The sequence below is a fragment of the Mirounga leonina genome, unplaced genomic scaffold, assembly GCF_011800145.1.
Source record: "Mirounga leonina isolate KUSES-001 unplaced genomic scaffold, KU_Mleo_1.0 Mir_200, whole genome shotgun sequence".
NCBI lineage: Eukaryota > Metazoa > Chordata > Mammalia > Carnivora > Phocidae > Mirounga > Mirounga leonina.
Window position 1 is genome coordinate 13,436,590 of NW_023270503.1, and position 23,947 is coordinate 13,460,536.

Below are 23,947 nucleotides of genomic sequence, written 5' to 3' on the forward strand. Positions count from 1 at the left end.
TTTCTGATTTTTAGAGGAGGAGGAGCGTGGCCATCATCCAAATGAAAGTAAAATTCTCCCTTTCTTTCGAGCCCCACACTCCAGATTATACAGAGTAGAGCTACCACCGCAAGTTCCCCGCGTTACACAAGCCCTTTGAAGGGAGGTGCTCCCTAGTGCGTAAGCGCAAGCGCATAAACCGCTGTTCTACTGCGTTACCTCGTATCGCACTGCTTGCCCGTCACGGAGCTGAGACATTATCAAGTACCACAGAAATTCAAGGCACAAAATGACACTTAAACAAAGTAGACGGAATTAGAATTCCCAGGCCCCTTTTTTTATTTGCAGTAATATCAAGCCATCCACTTACACATGTTCTGGTCTTCCATCACCTGGAATCAACTAGGTTGGTCTTTGGGATCATGTGTTTGTTGTTTGTGTCTACTTTGGTGGATACAAGAAAGGAACCAACCAACCACTGGAACAGAGGGTGCCGCTCTGCCCCAGCGGGAAGCCGGCAGGACCATCTGAGCGTGCCACACCTGAACACTTAGTGGAGGGAAGGAAGACAGCTGCTCTTCCTTTGTTTTCCAAGCAAATTCATTTGAAAGTGAACAAACCATCATCCTAAGTCAAATGTATTAATTACTTAGACCGTTAGTCTAAGAAATATTTTTCTTTTTCTAATACCTTACCCTGAAATAAATTTACCAATAAACCCTAAAGATTCAGTACAAATAGTACAATTCATATTTGATTTCCTCTTTCCTTTCTTCGAACACCAAATAAAATGCAGGTGAAAGAGATGAAACCCAACTGGAAGCTGACTTAGCAATTCATGCTAACCCTAATGAATCTAAAAAATTATGTTGGTTAACGTGAATCTCTTTACAAAGAGCATGTGGGTACAGCTTTTCAAATAAAGGATCAATCACATTGCCAGAAGGTCCCTGGGCAGAAAAAAAGATTGTTACGAATAATAACCTTTTCAAAACCCACAAGGCAGGCTGTTTGTCCTTTATTTAGCTGTGGTCATGGAGACCATCCCAATTTTCCATAAAATCTTCTCGATACTCCTGAAATATCATGGCATAAAAGATTCAAAGTGCCACTAGACGTAAGGACCAGAGTTTCTGATCATAAACCATGAGGCTAGGTAATGTTTAAATGGGAATATTTGATATGGATGGTCAGATGAAAGATACCAAAATGTCAGACAGCCCATCGACTGCTGTTGCCATGAGATTCAACAGTCAACATCAGTCTGATAAGCTACCCGACAAGGTGGTACAGCCATGGAGATGTCGCGACGGTAGGCAAAAGTAAGCAGACATTCAGGCAGGATTTTATAAAACAATCAGGCACTTCTGGCCTATTGAGATTTAAACCCAATTCTACTCTTAACATAACGTCAGAAACAATCTTCCTAAAGAAAAAAAGTGAAACTGTTTATTTTCCTCCCAAGCAAAACAAAATGACCAAGTTCAACCAGAAATATCCCAAAAGAAAATCACAAAAGGACATAACACTTACTGAAGGCAAGAAAATTAGGTTACATTAAAAAGTAAATTTGTCAAAACCAGAGTACATGCTGAGTTAAAATTAACACAGATATAAGAAAGTGTAGTTTTTTAAAAAACAAACAAAATTAGTTATTTCTCTCTTCAGTGCCCTTTAATTTACATACTTTCATTTCTCCTGTTTTCAAACCCCTCACCGTGCAAATCCGTAAGCTGCCAATTCAGCAACGTGTAGCAAGCTGCCCGATTCCAACCTAACAAAAAAGTGCCTTGGTGGTGGCTCTTACATGTAAATAAATGAAGGCTTAAGAAATGATGGTTGTAGGTGGATTTGGCAAGGCTGACCATGAGTTGGTAGTGGCTAAAATGAAGCAAAAATCAAAACGCTCAAGAAAACGGACACAATTTTGGAATGATCAAAGATGTCTTTATAAAGTTTGTTCATGACTTCATTCTAAATATACAGAATAAAAAATGGTGTCAGCTCATTCGTGAGATACCAACCAGAATTTTCTTATACTGTCTCAAAATTTAAAGATCAGTTTCCCCAGAGGGTGGGCAACGCATCATAAAAGGGCCTTTTTTTTAAGGTAGGAGAGGAAGGGCTGGGCAGAATGGCATATTAAATTTTACCATGATACACATGCAAGACTGTTATCCAATCTAGTATAATTTATATACATTTTAATGACTTAGAAAAACAAAGGAGTCATTTCTGACAAGCCTAAATGACTTGACATATTCAACATACTTAGGAACTATTTTTTGGTGTCCGGAATTCTTTAACTGTACCACGTGGGCCTTTTGAAAGTAACAAAGAAAAGGCCAGTTTCTGTTAAGTTTGCTGCTGAACATCACATTCCACCCTAATAAAACACAAGTTGGATTGAATTGAGGGTGGATACCTTACCTTAACACACAAAGGAAAAGTATGTCAGTGCAAAATATGGACTAAACTGCTTTCAGGGGAAAAAAAATTAAATTGATACAGGTTGGAAAAGGGAATTTTCCTTCCTGGTTTGGAGTCCTCCCAATTTAAGGTAGAACCCATCCATTCTAACTTCTGCCATTAAAACCTTTTCCTGCTTATTTAGTTTTTTCCTCTGAGTTCAACCGCTGCTGCATTCGTTTGGCATAACTTTGTGCCATGGAGTTAATGATGGACAGGATGAAGTAACACACCATTACAACGACCAACTTCTCAAACATCCAGGACAACCAGTTTTCTCCCTGCAAGAATAAATGCAGAACAATCCAGGAGAAACGTTTCATTAGTTCAGTAGTAAAAAGGGAATCATCTACAATATTTAAGGAAAATGATGAGAACTTGGAGCTTATAACCTATAAAGTCGAGAAACAATTAAAATGAGAAGTCTTACATCTCCAGGTACCCTGAAGTCTACATTCAGCCTTTTAACAGCCAATTGTTAAGATTTCACTTTGTTAGATGTAAAGTCAAGGTTGATTCACATAGTTTAGAATGGGCCAAGTGTGAGGTCGCCTCTTATCTTTTACTACATAAGAATAAAACTGATTCAATTCTACTATCTGAAGTTGCCATGTAGATACTCGTACAGAGTAGTATCAAGATAGTTACATATTCTTGTTCCAGCACTGGGAGCAGCTTTTAAAATAGGTTCTCTCTTCCTGAAGTCATGTTTGGTCAACTGAGGGCAGCAAAGGGCCACACAGAGTCTAAGGCCATCAAAACAACCAGAACAACAAAAAACCAAACCAACAACTGGGGCACCTGTGTGGCTAGTTGGTTAGGTTAAGTGTCTTACTCTTGATTTCAGCTCAGGTCTTGATCTCAGGGTCGTGAGTTCAAGCCCCGCAATGGGCTCCACGCTAGGCGTGGAACCTATATTAAAAAAAAAAAAAAAAAAAAAAAAATTCCAACAAGTACGCGTCCTTCAAGTTTCCCATTTCAGGTTCCTGCTTACTCATCCTCTTCTAGTCATTTCCCTTTGCCACAGAACTGTTTACAGAAAAGGCAGGCTTAGTTTAATAAGTTAAAGTTTTTAAGTTCAGCTATGTGAAGAGCCTTAGTTGATTAAAAAAAAAGAATTATTTTCCCATCTCTGAAAAGAAAAATAGGGCAAAATGAAGGGAGATACTCAAATGGGCTCAGTTAGTCTAATACTTTCTTATGCTACAAATTTAAATTTTTTAATCCAGTTGGGAAGTATATTTGCTAATAAATCATTTAAGATCAGTCAACAACTCCTTCTACATAACAGATCCATTATTCTCCATTAACCCTACCTTTGGTTTTTGGGAGAAGATAGATACAAAATAGAAATTACATTTCTGATTTAGACAAAGACAATTCCCAGTAGAGAGTAAGTAGAGCCTCAACCTCAGTTAAGGGAGACTGACACACCTCGCTCTATTTGCCTAAAAATGCCAGTGAGTGCTGTGAATGTAATTTCAGCCTGAAACCGTGGGGGTGGGGAAGAGAAGAAAACGGAGTCAAGTCTCACCTGTGGTGTGCCCATTTCACTTTTGTGGTGAAGCTTCTGCCGCTGGGCCTCCAGGTATTCCTGGAATGGCTTCTGCAGAGATGGACCTACGCCGGGGACAGCGCTGGAAGCAGGGCACAATAACCCAAGGAAAAAGATACATTTGGGGAGAAAAGCAGGAAAAATGTTAAAGAAAAATCCACTTACCACCTAGATTCAAAAAGCAGGGATTGGACAGAAAGAGAACAAAAATACAACAATCAGCAGAGCTGGCAAATCCTCTGAACTTTTCTCAGTGGGTAAAATTCATCCTTTAACAACCCCTTAGAGGAGAAAAATCTCTTCCACCAACACGTCTGGGAGAAAGTAAGAGCTGAGCCCCTTCTAGCAGAAGAGTTCATCCTCAGAGTGAGGCCAGCTAAGCTGATGCTGCACACTGGTGTGGCACAAAGAATAAAATGAATGACTTCTGAGAAGTCCCACATTTATCACCACCAGTTCCTGTAAGAACTGGTTTGAACCGATTAATAAGGAAATGACTTATGCTTGTGTCATCCCCAGTTGAAAAAGAAACTGCCCGCCCTCTCTCTGACTTGTCCCATCTTCTCAGAGGGGGCGGTCCTTTCTCAATCTAAGTCCTTATTAGGACAATCTGTGCGTCATCCTTATCCAAAAAGAATGCATTAGCAAATTTGGGAGGCACCTCCCACTAGTCAGAAGTCAGTGATTAACAAAGGAACAAAGAAGGAACTATGGACCTTGAGTCACTTCGTGGTTTATGGTAGATGGTTTGCACAGAAACTACAGTACATTACTAAACAACCTGCTCTGAAATGACTGGGGTAGTGATCTCTGATAAGTTTATGTACTCGGAGCTCCCTCTCACCCAGAGTACGTAAAGGCAGGGCTGTTGAACCGGTCTGGCAACCAGCGACCAGGATCCCATTTTAGAAATGCTTGCAGGCGTTTTTTTAAAAATGGTAACTTGAGGCAACTCAGAAAATCAAACATCTCTATTTTCTGTACCTTTTATTTTCTCATCTGCCATAACAGGGCTAAAAGGGAGATGAGCCCAATCTCCTGCGGTCGGCAAAAGGTATGTCACTATGTATTTGAGACAGCGCCTAATGGTCTCCCTTGTAAGTATTAACTTCACCTCCCCTTTTCTAGAACAATCAGTTACTGCTTTCTGTAATAAAAAGCAGAGGAGCAGAGGAAGAGAACTTTTTTGCTACTCTATTTACCAGAAGCTAACACATAGGTAACTCCTGGCTGACCCTTTTCTTTGATCCTCTTAACTATCAACCACCAAATACTTAATGGAGTCCTTATTTTGTGTCTGACAGTGTAATCGGCACTAAGGGAAAACAAAACAAGACAACTGCAAGAAATAGTTCATGCCCAAAAGGAACTTAAAATCTTGATGGAGATTCAAAACACACATGCAGATACATACAAATGGATTTGTGAACAAAAGAATTTACAAATCAGTACTAAATTTTTTTGGGGGGTACAGAAGATATATTCCAAAGGAACCGGAGAAAGAAAGGAGTGATCAGTGTGCGGTGAAGCTGTACAAAAAGCTCCTTTAATAAATACCCAGGATATGGAAAAGAGGCTGAATAGACATAGGTAGTAGGGGCAATGGCTGCACTGATCAGACCAGAGACCCACATGACAGGCATGAAAGATGGAGGAGGGCAAAGTCTCTTAACCTACAGCCTCAGTCTCTCTCTCTCACTGACTTTTAAGTGGCTTTACATTAACTACCCATTCTGGGGTACACCAGAAGAGCTGTGTCTGAGCTATGTTCCTGTTTATCAATAATGATTCTGACTACAATGGGGCAAGAACAGGACAAACTTTCTCTTTATTTTTTTTAAAGTTTTTTTTTTTTTTTAAAGATTTTATTTATTTATTTGACAGAGAGAGACACAGCGAGAGAGGGAACACAAGCAGGGGGAGTGGGAGAGGGAGAAGCAGGCTCTCCGCTGAGCAGGGAGCCTGATGCTAGACTCGATCCCAGGACTCCGGGACCATGACCTGAGCCAAAGGCAGATGCTTAACTGACTGAGCCACCCAGGTGCCCCTAAAGTTTTATTTATTTATCTCTATACCCAACATGGGGCTCAAACTCATGAGTCACACAGTTCTCTGACTGAGCCAGCCAGGCATCCCCAAAAGAGAAATTTTCCTTGGGTAAATTTCCTTTTCCTTACATAATGCATAAGGGAATGCAAATAGCTCATCCATTTACACTTGGAAAACACCACGTGAATACAAAAAACAATTCCAGTAAAATAAAGGTGTAAAAAAATGGGTTTTGAAGACGGCAGATTTATAAGAACTTTGCTTCAGATATTGATTCATACTCACTTTTTTTTTTTTTGCGAGAGAGAGAGAGAGAGAGAGAGAGAGAGAGAGAGCACAAGAGGGAGGAGGGTCAGAGGGAGAAGCAGACTCCCCGCCGAGCAGGGAGCCAGATGCGGGACTCGTTCGATCGGGGACTCCAGGATCATGACCTGAGCCGAAGGCAGTCGCTTAACCAACTGAGCCACCCAGGCACCCCATACTCTCTTAATAACAATATCCTAGGGGCGCCTGGGTGGCTCAGTCGTTGAGCGTCTGCCTTCGGCTCAGGTCATGATTCCAGGTCCTGGGATCGAGCCCCGCATCGGGCTCCCTGCTCTGCGGGAAGCCTGCTTCTCCCTCTCCCACTCCCCCTGCTTGTGTTCCCTCTCTTGCTGTGTCTCTCTCTTTGTCAAATAAATAAATAAAATCTTAAAAAAAAAAAAAAAAACCAATATCCTATGTCATTGTTTTAAACTCCCAAGGATAGCCATAGTCAAGCCACTGTGTTTTTATAAGGTTAAGAAAACCCTTTTATTTATAAAGGCTGAAATGACTGTATGCTAATTTGAACAGCTGGTTGTACAAGAAATGACTTGAAAATTCTCTTTTTGATGTCCTCTAAGAGTTGGATTCCAATATATGTGCCTTGTTCTTTCTACAGACTTCTAACTTCAGACTGGAGTTGAGGAGAAATATGGCTTATAGTTTCCCTCAAATCATTCTTGGGCTCCATTCTTGGGCCATAATTGAAAGAGAAAATGAAGAACTAAGACCCACATGTTAGAAAGGTTCTACTTTTTTGTTGCTGTGGTTGAGGGGAATGAGGAAGGGACTGGCAACAATCATTCTAGACTCCCTTCAAAATAATCTGAAAAGTTAAACGACTCCCATCGTCAAGTCCATTAAGACCTGCACTCTAGCTGACAGAGAATATGTCATTACACATTTACATTTAGTGATGTGCAATTTTCAATTATCTTGGGCTAATACTGAGATTAATTTTTCAAGGCACTAGAGTGTTACATGCTTTTTACATGTTTTTGGTGGGTGGGAGATGTCTCTATGCAGTTTCTCATAAGAGACTAGGAAAACAGTTGAAAACAGAGAAGTTAAAAGTTTTTATTGCAATATATTAACCAAAACTATCATGAATAAATGCCACATGATCTGAATAAATCTGAAAAAATGATATAGGTATTAAGTATTATATAACTAATTATTTGTCAGATCCTCAATCTTTATATATTTGTCAAAATTTTAGTTTTATTTTCATTGCTCTATCTCTACAAACAATGGTTTAGGCCAAAGTTGCCTCAGCTTTTACAAAGCACACTTACACATTAGAGTTTCCTTAATTAACATTAAAGCTATTTTAGTAATGGACTACATAAAAGTTCAATTACATCTGTCACTCTTCACGTGCATTTAAGGCAAACAATAATAACCAGCCTATGACCTCATCCCTCAAGTTATTTTCAAGCAGCCAACAGAAGAGTCCATTCTGACATTTAAGATTAATTTAAGGTACATAAAAGGGGGGGGTAGGAAGAATAACTTGCATTCCACTCCAGTGGTTTTTTACAGTTGGCTTAGGAAATAGCTCCAGTGCCATTCTCTGAAAGCCATTAAATTCAGAGTACCCTGTGCACCTGGCCAAGGACTCATCTCAATCTCTAGCTGAATGGGTCCTCCTTCTGCCATTAGGTGCTGATTAAGTTAAAAGTATTACAGTTTTGTGATACGAAAATAAAGTTGGAGGAAAACAAACACACAGAAAACTACTTTTCAGTCAACTGTTGGCCTTAAATATGTTTAAATTAACCTTGTCAACAGCCACCTTCTCTAAAGAAAGCCTTAAAAAAACCAAAAAACAGAAAAAAACAAAAACAAAAATTGATCTCATCTGCTTTTCCTTGCTGTAGACTTTCAACATGGTGGGTAGAAAAAGCTGTGGATAGTAATTATCTTGATATTTATTTTCTTGGCATACACAAATATGTTTCAGATAACAGAACTCATTAAAAAACAAATTTCCAACAAATTATTCTAATGGCAATTTTTAAATTTTTGTTATTGATTTTAAGAAAGGAAAAAAAAACCCCTCAGAAAATGCAAACAAATGAGGGAAAATAAAAATAAATAAATAAATAAAAAACCCACGTAAGTCCAAACCCACCCAAAGCTTCAAAGTGGTTTCATGCGAACAGTATTTTGTCAGGCTTACATATTTTAGTAGGTGTTAAAACAGAAACAAGACAAACTTCTCTGTAAAATTCTGTCAAGGGCCCTGACCAATATGCAAACAAAACCTATTATTTTTCTATAGTTTTTAATACGTATGTGACTTTACTTCTGAAACCCATTTATCTGATAAGAAATCTATATTTTAAACTCTCCCCATATTGACTCATTATTAATAAAGGTCTCCATTATTCTTTGTACCCACAAAAGCCAGAAAATCTTCCAGAGGAAGCATCACAATTGGCAGAGGTTGCATAAAGAGTGAGTGGTGTGATTATTTTTCACAATGCTTAAATTTTCATTTTGCTGGTTATTCCTGGGCTCACACCCATTCCAAAAATTTATCGGTCATTATTAACTGTTTTCAAGGGACTCTTTTCAAATTGTGTGACTCTCAAACAAATTGGTTCAACAAATATAAAAAACACACCTTTTGATTTACTTTCAATCTCCTCTCCATCTCAGAGATAGTCATCAAACTAAGACTTGTTACTAGAAGACCTGAAATTTTCCTGTTCATGATTCTGTTTGGATTTTTCCAGCCAGGTGTATTTTTTGCTGTTGTTACTATATGTGCCACCATAAAACTTGGGCACAGTGTTCAATAACAGAAATAACATGAACTTAAAAAAAATTGCTATGTCTTGTTGTTTAGCCCTACTTACACAGGGCTGCCTTATATAAAGGTTAAACAGTTAAAGAACTAAGTGGGCATGAATAAAGTAAATGTTTTATTTAATATAGGCTCTGCTCCTTTCTTAACCACTTTTTTGAGGATCTTAGCATTAATGTGATCATGTAAGTTACACTGGCTTTCCTGAAAACATACTGTCTGACATCAGTTCCTAGTAAGGCTACAGGGTAATAAGCCTTTATCTTTCTTAGAAAAAACTATAGACACAAGGTGTTTTGGTTTTTTTTTAACCTTTGTTTCACTGGTTGTGCTGTACGTTCAGGCTGATTTATTTAACATCCCTCTGATGATTAATTATAATATCTAAATAACATTCTCAGGGGGTGAATCAGTCAAACCTCTGAAAGCTTATAAATGGGACAAAAATGTTTTTAGAATAAAATTCAGGTCAAGGGTAGTATTAAAGAAAGGAAAATATAGGGTTTAATCAATTCTAGTGTTGTTATAATTCAGAAGTATGATAGAGATTTTTTGAAGTAAACTAATGATACCCAGTACTTTTTTGCTTTTTTTTTTAGGATTTTATTTATTTACTTGACAGAGAGAGAGACAGAGAGAGAGGGAACACAAGCAGGGAGAGTGGGAGAGGGAGAAGCAGACTTCCTGCTGAGCAGGGAGCCCCACGCGAGGCTCAATCCCAGGACCCTAGGATCATGACCAGAGCCGAAGGCAGATGCTTAACCACTGAGCCACCCAGGTGCCCCCCAATACTTTTTTGTTTTTTAAAAGATTTTATGTATTTATTTCAGAGAGAGAGAGAGAGAGAGAGACAGAGAACGTAAGCATGAGTGAGGGGGTAGATGGGTCGGTGGGTGGGTGGCAGAGGGAGAAGCAGGCTCCCCCCTGAGCAGAGAGCCCAGGACCCTGGGATCATGACCTGAGCCGAAGGTAGACGCTTAATAGACTGAGCCACCCAGGCGCCCCATGCCCAGTACTTTTTGATAGCATAAAAAGTGGCTTTTAAGGCCAGAGGAGCTTAGACCAACAGTCTATAAACATTTTTGATATATGTATATATTACTTATGCAAACAGTAAAATGTACAAATACAAATTAAAAAGGATAAAATAAAGCTAAAATTTTAAAAATTTTAAAAATTCTTCATTTTAAATGTCTTACTAAGTATGATGGCTTTTGTGCTATTAGTGAATATTTCAAGGCACATAACACACTTGTCCTTGATTAAAAGTAATAATTTCTAAATTTGTTGGCTGACTTCTATAGGCATGTACTGGGAACAGGTAAAATGTCAATGGTGCAACTTTCTTACTGTCTCTTGTGACTGCACTATTACCTCTATCTTCCTTCTATTGTTTCTTTATAGGAAACTTTTAAAGCCATCTGTGTGTTTTGTGAGGGTTAGTTTAGTTAAAACTAGGAATTATAAATCTGATTAATGGGGCATGGAAAAAACACAATACATTGCAAAAGACCCACTGTGAACCCCTTTTGCATTGTGGAATTCCCGCTGTTCCCCTAGCCTATTTTTGTACTCCATGAGATGTGATTTTCAGACATGTGGCCTGAGGGAGTGCCAATCAGACTGATGGTAGTAAACTACATCCTCCATATGTGTACAGTCATATAAATTGTGTATGTATGCACTACCATAATGTTATATGCCTAAAATACACAAAAAAGAAAATAACAAAGATAAAAATAAATATAAATAGAGGATCTAAAAAAAAATAAAGTTCTATTATTTTAGTTCCATTCTGATGGTGGAGACCACTGGTGTAGACCATGAGGCTACACTTCAAGGGGTATAAATATTATACCTTATTCCCAAAAGGTATGGTTAGCAGACCAATTCAATGCAGGACTGTTAGGTAAGATATCAGAAAAAAAGCTATTTCTACAAAGATGCAGACTCAGGGGCGCCTGGGTGGCTCAGTCGCTGGGCGTCTGCCTTAGCCTCAGGTCATAATCCCGGGGTCCTGGGATAGAGCCCCACATCAGGCTCCCTGCTCAGCAGGAAGTCTGCTTTTCCCTTTCCCACTCCCCCTGCTTGTGTTCCCTCTCTGTCAAACAAACAAACAAACAAATAAATAAATAAAAAGATGCAGACTGGATGCCTCTTTTTTGCTCAGATTTCTAATAGTCATTTATAAAGAGGGACTTTTAGAATCTAAACCTCAAGAGACTGAAATGAAACCCTGTGCCCTCAGTTAGAACATAATTATATTTCAAATGAATATCAGAGTATTCAGAATTTTCTTGATGTAGGATCACTGTGTGTAAATCAATAAATCAGATTTATCCTCTGACTCCAGAGAATTCTTCTATCAACTGAGATTTGGCTCAGGAGGATAGGAGTAGAGAGCCCTATTATTAAATGGAAAATGGTCTCTTATAGACTCAAGCCAACAGATTCTTCTGCTGAAGAGACTGAATTTTACAGTGAAGTAGTACTAGTAGGATATATATATTCAGGGATAAAATTAAAGACCCTCCCACCCCACTCCCCCTTTGCATGCTGACATTGTCTTCTATACATAGGAGGTGATGACAACATGGTGGAAGTTCAGTAAGAAGACGGGACTAGCAATTCCCTTTCTTAATTTTTTGTTGTTTTTAACTTTTTTTTTTTTAATAAACTCTACGCCCAACACGGGGCTTGAACTTATGACTCCAAGATCAAGAGTCGCATGCTCTACTGACTAAGCCAGCCAGGCTCCCCACGAATTCCCTTTCTTGATAACAGTCTTACAAATAATTTTCTGTTTCCAGAAATGTGCACATTTTAGTAAAACACTACAGCATTAAGTCGTGCCCCCCAACCCACGCAGTGATCTAAACAGGCTTAACGGTTAGTATTTTAATGAGTTGTCATTTCCTGTCTGATAAAGATTCTCACAGTATTTAACCACCAGTTTCCCTGGGGCCCAACCAATACTAGAGCTCTATTCATAGTGACTCAGAATGGATCTCAGACTCCAGGCCTGATTCAACAATGACAGATTGCCCTCCAAATGAAACTGTCTTTCCTCATAAGGTAGACTGCTCTGGAGAAGGGAGGAAGGGGGGAATGTAGTTTATCACGCAATCTTCCTTTAGAAGCCAAAGGCCATCATGCTGACTCCCATTAATATTTATAGCTTTCCAGTCCTCAGAGATTAGAGAAAGAAAAAAAGAAACAAACTGATTAACCCAGGAATATGACAAGGAAATGAACTGGTGCTAACTGGTTATATTTAACCTAGTAAAAATGGGATCCCGTAATTCTGTATGACTGGAATGAAAGGGTTATTAATTTTCCCACGTAATTGAATGGAGAATCTGAATCTTTGAAGCTAATATTACAAGAAAAAACTGTTAACTGATGTATTCTACTTGCTTTTGGCTCTGAAATGTGTTAGCCCACCCAAACCAAATTCCTTTATATCTTAGGATCTTGGAAGAGTACCCCAACATAAAATCAATCAAAGTCAAGCACTACACTAAAAAATCTAGGGCTTTTTTAGATATAAAAGTTTGGGCTGATAATTTCTGGCACTGTCTAAAATCCATTATGATTCAACTTCAGGATTTGGAATTAAAACATATTGAATTTCGTTCACATCTGTGTCCCTTTCAAATGATTAAAACCTCTTTTGTACTCAAGTTCGTCCACTGTGTGCTCAATGGTATTACAAACACATGACACCATCAGTTTCTTAGTGGCCGGGTAGAAGGAAGACCGCTGCTTTATCCTGAGAAACATCAGGTGTATTGCTGCTATTGGCTCACAGCGTATTTCCATCACAGGCGTCTTTCAAAAAAAGAATTTGCAACTGTCCTTGCTTTTGAACATTTAGAACTGTTTTCTATCAGAAGCAGAATGGAGGTAAAATCTCCTTATAGTAATTAATAGCTACTCTCTGAATTATGTGATCATTAAAGGGACGTTTTTGAAAACAAAACCTCAAATCAGAATGTAGACTTGAGCAGCAGGAGCCAAACAGGCGTTTATGTTAATGAATGAAGCCAGAGCTAAAGGAGTGGCCTATAAGCACCAAGTAAAAGTGATTGGCTGCCAAAACAAAACCCTGTAAAAAATCAACTGATTTCAGTTCTAGAAAATGGCAAACTGGTGGCAGCTTTGTACAGTGACAAATCTATGGCTGGCTTGAAGACCCACTGAGTTCTAAGGATGAAATCAGCAACAGGGAACCACAGGCCCAAAGTCAAGAATAAAGAAGAGTTTGTAGAATTTTAAATTGAAGGTGAAATGGCATAAAAACTTAACTGAGCTTTAGTCATTCAAAGTGGCATGATGGTGAGTGGATAAAAAAATGATAGTACTGATTGGAATTCAATCTCAGAACAATGTAACTATTCCAATATTAGGCAGAAAATCACTAAACGCAGTAGATAACTAAGAAAAAAGTCAAGATCGGGCGCCTGGGTGGCTCAGTTGGTTAAGCGACTGCCTTCAGCTCAGGTCATGATCCTGGAGTCCCGGGATCGAGTCCTACATCGGGCTACCTGCTCAGCAGGGAGTCTGCTTCTCCCTCTCCCGCTCCCCCCTCTTGTGCTCTTTCTCTCACTCTCTCTCTCAAATAAATAAATAAAATCTTTAAAAAAAAAAAAAAGAAAAGAAAAAAGTCAAGATCTTTGTCCTTAATGAACTTAATCTAGAAGGGTGATGAGAGGGAAAAAAATGCACTGAAATCTACAGTACAAAGGCCAGTACGTTTCTCCCTCAAAGCAACACCTGCAGTAGCTAGTTACAGCTGCACAAGGTGAATACACGTGTGAACAAGGAGTGGACAGAATTTCTGCTGACTCCTTATCAAATTCACACAGTAGCCATTTGCCACTAGTGCTGTTGTCCAAATCTACAACTTCAAGTAGATTACCTCACTGCTTTCTTTTCTTTTTTTTTTTAAGATTTTATTTATTTGACAGAGACACAGTGAGAGAGGCAACACAAGCAGGGGGAGTGGGAGAGGGAGAAGCAGGCTTCCCGCAGAGCAGGGAGCCTGATGTGGGGCTCAATCCCTGGACCCTGGGACCATGACCTGAGCCGAAGGCAGACGCTTAACGACTGAGCCACCCAGGCGCCCCTACCTCACTGCTTTCAATAGCACTCCCTCAATTCCTCTTTTCTACTTCAAAAGATCTTGGAATCTTTACTCCAGTTTTGAAGGAAGAAGTGGTTAAGAAAATAATCAATCCACTTAGGCTTTTGATCTTATCTCTTGGATCCTATCTCCATCTCTTGGATCCTATCTCCATCTCTTGCATTTATATGAATTTAACTTCTGTGTGTTTCAGTTTCCCCATCTACACAGATAGCACCTTATAGGTTTTGTTATGCATATTCAATAAAAATGTATGTAAAGCATCTGGCACAGCAGGTTCTTACCAAATGCTAATTTCCAACCCACATCCTTCCTTTTTTTCATTTCTATTTTCCATCTCTAGTTCTTTACTAGAGTCTTTCCCTCAGCCTAAAAATACACAGAGGTCTCTCTTAATAATGAATGAATTCATTTAATCAACAAATATTTACGAACACTTAAAACGTGTCAGGCATGACCCTGACCTGCCTTTTCCTTTAACCAACAGTTCTATGTAATACAATATAATTCAGTTTTAGTTTTCATCATTCTACAGAAATGTTCTAATTATGGTCAGTAGTAACTTCCTAATACAATGACAATTTCTCATACAGTCAAACTTCTTTATCCTTTAGCTATGTTGCCTCCCAATATCTATAACAAAAATATAGAAGAGTTAAGTGTCAAAGGAGAAGATAACAAATTACAGGAAAAGGACATGAAAAGGAAGGAGTTTTCCACCTAAACTGCAGAAGATTATGTTAAAGTCAGTGTATACAACTGAGTCTCAGCAGCTGGGGTATTAAAACTTATTGTATCCTTTTTTCAGTTAATACAAATATTTGTATTCACACTTCCATAACTTCTTCTGATTATTTTATAGTGATCAAAGACAAAGAGAATCAAATACATTAACCATTTTATATTTTAAAATGAAAGAATAGATTTTCTTTCTGTAGAAGAAAAAGTCCAGGCCAACATAGCTCATTCTGCCCACTTGTTATAGAGTAAGGAACAAGAAACATTGTTAAGATTCAAGAACTTAATTACTCACTGGTTAAAATGATCTCTCTTGCCACAGGCAAGTCCGACTCTGAGGTCAAACATCAAGTTAACTCAGAAATAGGAGACAGCAAAGGGCACGGAACATTCTGTATCTGGTAAAAAGTCCCTGCTCCAGCCAACCCCCTCTCCCAAGTTCAATGATTCAGTTATGGAAACTTTCCTGTGTGGTAAAACTAGGGACTTTGTCTTCCAATAAGACCCTGGCAACCTGACAATGAGCCAATGTTCTGCATATGGTTCGTTACGAGTCATATGCTTAATGTTATTTTCTGGGAATTCTCATCCTCTATTTTGTGAGAATACTGGAACATGTCATTTTAATCATGATTTTAATGTTAGACTTGGTCATGGTCTTTAAGAAATATGTCCAGGTCTCTCTCATTGGAGAAAGTCTAAAATTAAATAAAAATTAATTTTAAATCTTACTTAAAAAAAAAAAAAGACTGAAACAAATGTAATGCCTTTGAAGCTCTGAAGTTCTCTCTTTCTTTGGTTCTGTCCCCTGACTTATTCAACCTAAGATACCAAATAGTGAAAAACTCTCTTACATGCCGAATCTTTTTTTCAGAACCTTTTCTCTATCCCCCTGCCAAACATATTAAACCAAAAGGCTTTTTCTAAGGCTATTACCTGTATTCTAACATCTCTCAGAATGTAAAACTGGGATTCATTACATCTGTTCAGATTTCCATATATAACTAGCCAAACACTTTGATTTAGGAAAAGATAACAGAGATACCTTTCCCTAAACCTAATGACAATAGTGAACTTTCCAGAACTGTCGAAGAAATAAATCTACTAATTACTATTTCTAGTTGAGGGAAGGGAACTATTTACTCATAAAATTACAGTAAATTTTGAAGGTAGGGTTTATATTCTCTCTGGGACCTTAAGACTATCATAGAATGACATACTGTACTAAAAATACCAAAGGCCAAGGGTATACTTAGGGTGTCATATTATGCTGGGCCACTCTCTACTTACATTAAGACAAGAAGCCCTTTGGAAAAGAGTATTTCCTTCAGTCATCAGTATAGCAGTCATACCTCGGTAAAATTAATATTAAACCGCACCACCAGAGATGTAATGGTCAACACTAACTCACTGCCAGGGGTGGGGTGATGGTGGTGAGCAGTTTGGCCTGGCAGGCCACAGGCACACCCGTGGTGAGAATTTGCCCAAATTTGGTCCTAGACAAAATTATCTTGTCTTATCAAAATTAAGTTATCAAAACTGAGCGTTATCTTGCTTATGTCCAATCTCTCTTTTATTCTCTTTTCCGTCTTGTGTTGTCCCCTTCAACATAGTCTTAGGCTCTTTACTATGTGCTTACCTATCCTGCACTAAGAAATGCCCATGAATGGGGCGCCTGGGTGGCTCAGTCAGTTAAGTGTCTGCCTTCGACTCAGGTCATGATCCCAGGGTCCTGGGATCGAGTTCTGCATCAGGCTCCCTGCTCAGTGGGGAGTCTGCTTCTCCCTATCCCTCTGCCCCTCTCCCCTGCTTGTGCTCTCTCTCACACATGAGTGCTCGCTCTCAAATAAATAAAACCTTAAAAAAAAAAATGCCCATGAAGCAATGATCAAAACAGCAAAAACATGGAAACATTCCAAATGTTCAACAATGAGAAGTGGATAATTACCCAATGGAATAATATATAGCAGCCAACATGAATAATATTCAGCAACACACAATATTAGCAATATAATAAATGAAAAGTCTGAAATGATTACATATGATACCCCTTTTTTAAATAAAGATTTTATTTATTTGTCAGAGAGAGAAGTTAAATAACTGGTCTGGGGCAGAGTTCATATTCAAATCTTAATTTGTTTTGTTCAAAGGCTGTACACTCTTTTCATAGTCCACTCCCTAGCTCTCCTTTACTATTGGGGTTCATTTTTCATTCTTCCTTTTCTTAGTATCTCATCGTTTTAAATTTCAATTGTTGCTGACTTTTTGGTCTTGTCTTTTGATTTTTTTCTCTCTAATGGCAATTCACCACTCCCTTAATTGTGGGTACATAGTTTTAAATATCCTTCAAAGGGCTGTATTCCAAACTTTACTAGTTTAGTTTGATCAACTGCTAAATCATTTACAGTTTAATAGTGTAAAGAGACAATTAACAATCAAAGGATAACGTTATTATAGCAAGCTATAGGCATTATTTTCAGTTCAACTCAACAATGGGTCTAGGGAATCAATTTAATTATTCTCTTTTCTGAAATAAATTTCAAAACTATTTATTATGATATGTAATAATAAATTTACGTCTACTAAAAATTCATTCTCTTTGTTTAACTTAATTTTCAGTCTAGGCTTAGTGAAACTATTAATTATCATTTGAATAGTTGTATTTAAAAGCATTTCCTACTTCAAAATGTAGGAAAACAAATCATATCAAGCTCAACTGGAGAATCCGATTAAAGATAATGTTATTCCTGACAAATATAAAAAATATACACACTGGCGTCTGGTAATAAAGAATCACTATCATCTGCTAAGTCTGATTATTTATACTGTTTAATACACTGTCTAGAAAAGAAATTGATGAGGTAATCCATGTAGACAGCACTGGGTAAAAGATGAGGATATCAGGACATCCCAGTATCTATCTCCTGAAAACAATTTTAAAAATAGGATATCACCCATTTAATCCAATAAAAATTGGATTCTAGCAGGTCTTGATTATCTTAGAATAACTTTATGCAAAACCATCTTTAAGAAGGAAGAATCAGGGGCCCCTGGGTAGGCTCAGTTGGTTGAGCGTCTGCCTTAGGCTCAGGTCATGATCCCAGCGTCCTGGGAATGAGCCCCGCATCAGGCTCCCTGCTCAGTGGGGAGTCTGCTTCTCCCTCTGCCCCTACCCTCGCTCATGCTCTCTCTCTCAAATAAATAAAATCTTAAAAAAAAAAAAAAAAGAAGGAAGAATCACTGGGGCACCTGGCTGGTTTAGTTGGGGGAGCATGCAACTCCTGATCTTGGGATTGTGAGTTCAAGTCCCATGTTGGGTATAGAGATTACTTAAAAATAAAATCTTTTTTTTTTTTTTTTTAAGATTTTATTTATTTATTTGACAGAGAGACAGTGAGAGAGGGAATACAAGCAGGGGAAGTGGGAGAGGGAGAAGCAGGCTCCCCGCCGAGCAGGGAGCCCGATGCGGGGCTCGATCCCAGGACCTGGGATCATGACCTGAGCCGAAGGCAGACGCTTAACGACTGAGCCACCCAGGCGCCCCAAAAATAAAATCTCTAAACAAAAAGAAGAAAGAATCACTGGATTTTGCTAGATGAGATAACAGAAGCAAGAAACTACTGTTTTTGAAAACTGTAAGAAATTCTAACTTTAATTTGTTGGCCTAAGATTATAAAAACTCTTTTATTTCTATTTACTATAGATAAGTAATATAACTTTTGAGAAGCTCGAAAGGCTGGGGAAACAAGATTCTGGGCTATGAAATAATATGCTAATTTTTATTAGCCAGATCTTTATTTGGACACCATGTGTTCATTACATCCACTAGATATTTATCAAGCACCTGCTATACGTCAATCAAGATGCCAGGTGCTACAGAAACAATAGTGAACAAAACTAGGCACGGCCTTTGCCAGAAAGAAGCTTACAGGTTAGTGGTAGAAAGGTAATAATCATATACCCTGAAATATAAATGTAAAAACACAACTGTCAGTGCATGTAGTACATGCTGTTGTGAACAGATGTCCCTAAAAAACAAGATATCTGATTTAGTCAGGGAAGGCATTTTGTTAATGTAATAGTTGAAATCTAAAGGATGTTATCTAGGGTTGCCGGGGTGGTTCAGTTGGTTAAGTGTCCGACTTCTGACCTCAACTCAGGGCTTGAAAACACGATCCTAAGATCAAGCGTCCTGAGTTCAAGCCCTGCACTGGGCTCCATGCTGGGCTCCATGCTGGACATGGAACCTACTTAGAATAAATGAATGAATGAATGAATGACATTATTTAGGCCAATGGTTCTCAGTGGGGTTGGTGGTGGTAGTGGAGGTATATGTGCATTAGGACATTTGGTAATGTCTGCAGACATTTCTGGTTGTCATGGCTGGGAGATACTACTAGCATCTAGTGAGTAAGAGGACAGGATGCAGTTAAATATCTTACAATGCACAGGATAGTCCCCCACAACAAAGAATTAGCTGGCCTAAAATGTCAAAAGTGCAAAGGTTAAGAAACCCTGAACTAGGGGCGCTTAAGTGGCTCAGCTGGTTAAGCATCTGCCTTCGGCTCAGGTCATGATCCCGGGGTCCTGGGATTGAGCCCCGCATTGGGCTCCCTGCTCGGCGGGAAGCCTGCTTCTCCCTCTGCCCACTCCCCCTGCTTATGTTCCTTCTCTAGGTGTCTCTCTCTCTCTTTGTCAAATAAATAAAATCTTAAAAAAAAAAAATACGTTTTTCCTCAGTTATTACATTAAAACCATAATAGAAAATAGCAAATACTATTTTATTATAAAACATACCATTTATAGAAAAGAATAAACATATAAGGTATGGTTTAAAGAATAATAAAACTAGAGGCATCTGGGTGGCTCAGTCTGTAGAGCATGCGACTCTTGATCTCAGGGATCTGAAATTGAGCCCCACATTAGGCTCCCTGCTTGGTGGAAAGTCGGCTTCTCCGTCTTCCTCTGCTGCTCGCTCCCCCTGCTTGTGCCCTTTTGCTCACGCTCTCTCTCTCAAATAAATAAAATCTTTTTTTTGCTTTAAAGATTTTATTTATTTATTCGAAAGACAGAGAGAGAGAGGCAGAGACAGAAGCAGGCTCCCTGCTGAGCAGGAAGCCCTATGAGGGACTCGATCCCAGGACCCCGGGAACATGACCCTGAGCCGAAGGCAGACGCTTGAACCATCTGAGCCACCCAGGCGCCCCAAATAAATAAAATCTTAAAAAAATAATAAGACTAACACTCATGAACGCACCTCCAAACGGCAACTTTTTAAAATAGCAAAAGTTCTGGGCGCCTGGGTGGCTCAGTCGGTTAAGCGACTGCCTTCGGCTCAGGTCATGATCCTGGAGTCCCGGGATCGAGTCCCACATCGGGCTCCCTGCTCTGCGGGGAGCCTGCTTCTCCCTCTCCCCCTCCCCCTGCTTGTGTTCCCTCTCTCGCTGTGTCTCTCTCTGTCAAATAAATAAATAAAATCTTTAATAAAAAAAAAATAGCAAAAGTTCTTATAAGTGTTTTGTTTTATAAATGGCTTTTAAGATAAAGATTTATGCTAAAACTACATAAAGGGTACCTTGTACCACTGGGCAGTTAAACAATTTTTTCAAAGATTTTATTTTATTTTTTCAAAGATTTTATTTATTTACTTGACAGAGAGAGAGACAAGCGAGAGAGGGAACACAAGCAGAGGAAGTGGGAGAAGGAGAAGCAGGCTTCCTGCTGAGCAGGGAGCCCGATGTGGAGCTCGATCCCAGGACCCCGGGATCATGACCCGAGCCGAAGGCAGACGCTTAACGACTGAGCCACCCAGGCAACCCCCTAAGATTTTAAGTAATCCCTACACCCAGTGTGGGGTTCGAATTCACAACCCCGAGATCAAGAGTCCCATGCTCTATGGACTGAGGCAGCCAGGCGCCCTTGGGCAGTTAAACTATTAAATGAAAAGAAAGCCTCTCACCTGTAAGCCCCAAATAAAAAAAAATACATTAAAAAGTTTCATTATCTGACACTATTCCCATTCTAGTTAATTAATTTGATTAACCCGACAAAGAGTCTTTCTTTACTGTTTTATCAAAGTCAACTCCACAAATTTGTGACCTTACCATTTGAAGCATAAGTTAAAACTGATCTTACTCACTTCTATAAACACAAAACTAAAAGCTTTGGAAAGTCTAGCCTTTTAAAATGGCCTGATTTTTCTCTAGTGAAGTAATAGGTTCATAACTCACATATTTTGTAATATTATACCATCTTATCATGCCTCATTTAATTAAATATTAATATTTTATATACGATTTGTATTTAAATTAAATGCAACTGTGCATCTGGCATCCAATTTTGGCTAAAAATCATAGCATTGTACTAAAGCACCATTAAACTGTAATAATACACACATGTCTTTTATATAAAGAGAATTTCTTATTTCTTTGGAGGAGCAACAGTCTCAAACTCCAAAGCTTTTTTTTTAAATCAAGAATTATATGACTTTAGGGCGCCTGGGTGGCTCAGTCAGTTAAGTGTCTGCCTTCGGCTTGGGTCATGATCCCAGGGTCCTGGATTGAGCCCCGCATCAGGCTCCCTGCTCCGCAGAAAGTCTGCTTCTCCCTCACCCACTCCCCCTGCTTGTGTTCCCTCTCTCACTGTGTCTCTCTCTGTCAAATAAATAAGTAAAATCTTAAAAAAAAAAGAATTTTATGACTTTAAAATTAAAATTTAATTAAAAATCTAAAATTAAATAAGGATTATCTGAACTTCATCTTTCCCTGCTGTAGGGCAAGAAAGTCTTCAATTTAACTAATAATAAGGCAAAAGATTTTTCCTTCTCAAAAAATAAAAAGGTATTAGAAAAATTCTGTCTCAATAAAATTTTTTATACATTTTCTTCTATTTGAACAGTGATGACATTAATATTAATCCACAAAGAATTACTCACCCAATGAAAGCCACCATCTGCTCCACTATGTGTTTGCTGAATGTTATTATAACGAAGATTTTCTGTAAAGAAAATAACAATTAAAATAAGTATTTCTGTTATCAGAAAAAAACCTCAATATAAATTCATAATTCTGATAAGAGTCTAAAGAGGTGAGGTCCTGCCCTGATTACAATTTTTAAAATTCTTTAAAAAAACAAAAACAAAAACACCACTTGCTAACAAATGCTACCTACTTTGTATTTTAAGGATGTTTTTCATCCTTAAATACACAGCTCTAGTCTTACAGGATACACAACCATGTCTGAGGGAAAAATGTGAGTCATGAAACCCAAGGCTGGGTGGACATTCCACATGTACTATGTATCTTAGAATGGAGTATACAAACTGAAGTCATGGGTTCCCATACATAGCCCCCACTACTGAAATTAAAGCTGATCAGCCTGAGGACTGGGATAAATCTAATCCAGAGGATCCTGAAAAGCCTGTACATCCTTTATAGAAAGTTTATAGAAATTAGCATTAAAGTTTCATTCTTAGACCCTGAGTGATCTTAGACTTTTAGACTTACTGTACAAGCAAAAACATCAACAGGTTATTGAGAATCTTTATCAGACTTGGGTCATTTTCAATTTGGTGTTACTGAGGTACTCTCCATTAATTAAAGATGTTGATTCCTCACAAGTAAAGATGCCTTTAGTGCTAAAAGGTAGCAAATATCCCCAACTCAATTAAATAAATGTTCAAAATAATATATATCATAAGGCATTTTTATGGATTTTCAGGGAACATGAAATGGGAAGGACACTTCTTGAATGTCCTGAAAAAAAATTTTTTTTAAAGATTTTATTTATTTAGGGGCAGCTGGGTGGCTCATTTGTTAAGCATCTGCCTTAGGCTCATCCTGGGATCGAGCCCCGCATTGGGCTCCCTACTCAGCAGGAAGCCTGCTTCTCCCTCTCCCACTCCCCCTGCTTGTGTTCCCTTTCTTGCTGTGTCTCTCTCTGTCAAATAAATAAAATCCTAAAAAAAAAAAGATTTTATTCATTTATTTGAGAGAGAGAGAGAGCAGGAGTGGGGAGGAGGGGCAGAGGGAGAAACAGACTCCCCGCTGAGTAGGCAGCCTGATGCGGGGCTCAATCCCAGGACCCTGAGATCATGACCTGAGCCGAAGGCAGACGCTTAACTGACTGAGCCACCCAGCTGCCCCGTGCCCTGAAGAAATTTAAAAAATTTTCTATACATAGTAGAGAGATGATAAGTTTTATATATACCCATAAACTATACATGACATTAGTAGTAAAAATGTATTATACAAGTTCAGAGAAAGGAAAGGTCATATAAGTGGGATTAATAGGAGATTCAAGAAGGTGATACTAGAGTTTAAGTCTAAAGGACTGATAATTCTTTTATTAAATATGAGTAATTCTAGATTCTCTCTCCAAATTCCTGATGACCGCTTGCATTTTTGTTATTGTTTGTCAATTAACTTTAGCCTATGCAACAAAAAGGGAGCGAAGAGAAATAAAATGAATAACAATAGACTTTATCCACCCATTATGAATCTCAGGAAAGTAGCTAAGTTAGACTAAAGCATATTATTTCAGATAGAAGACTAATAAGGCAATGACATTTTCTTCAGAAATGTCCTAGTGTTAACAGAGACACTGGCAGCTGCACAGCTGGATATGTGTAAGGAAGTAAGACTGAAAAAAAAAGTTCACAGTCCTTTTTGGTGTTTGTGTATCTATTTTTCTTTTAAGTTTTTTAAAAAATTTATTTTAGAGAGAGAGCTGCGGGAGGAGGAGAGGGACAAGCAAACTCTGTGCTGAGTGTGGAGCCCGACATGGGGCTCGATCCCATGTCCCTGAGATCATGACCTGAGCCAAGAGTCGAACGCTCAACCAACTAAGCCACCCAGGTGTCCCCGTTTATGTATCTATTAATTTTAAAAAGATACTA

General features: G+C 38.6%; 1 protein-coding gene across 8 annotated transcripts in view; it reads right to left on the reverse strand.

Moving 5' to 3' along the window:
* Positions 1 to 294: 294 nt before the first annotated feature.
* Positions 295 to 23,947, reverse strand: part of VMP1 (vacuole membrane protein 1) — a 139,307-nt gene continuing 115,654 nt past the window's right edge. For 6 of the 8 annotated variants that reach the window (XM_035026713.1, XM_035026710.1, XM_035026712.1 and 3 more), the window contains 3 exons: positions 21,986 to 22,047; positions 3,983 to 4,085; positions 977 to 2,729 (listed from right to left, as the gene is read on the reverse strand). In XM_035026713.1, coding sequence (XP_034882604.1) covers positions 2,586 to 2,729; positions 3,983 to 4,085; positions 21,986 to 22,047 — 309 coding nt within the window. In that variant the 3' untranslated portion in view covers positions 977 to 2,585. Of the gene's footprint in view, positions 2,730 to 3,982; positions 4,086 to 21,985; positions 22,048 to 23,947 lie in introns of all 8 variants that reach the window. The other 2 variants (XM_035026707.1, XM_035026709.1) reach the window with 1 other exon arrangement.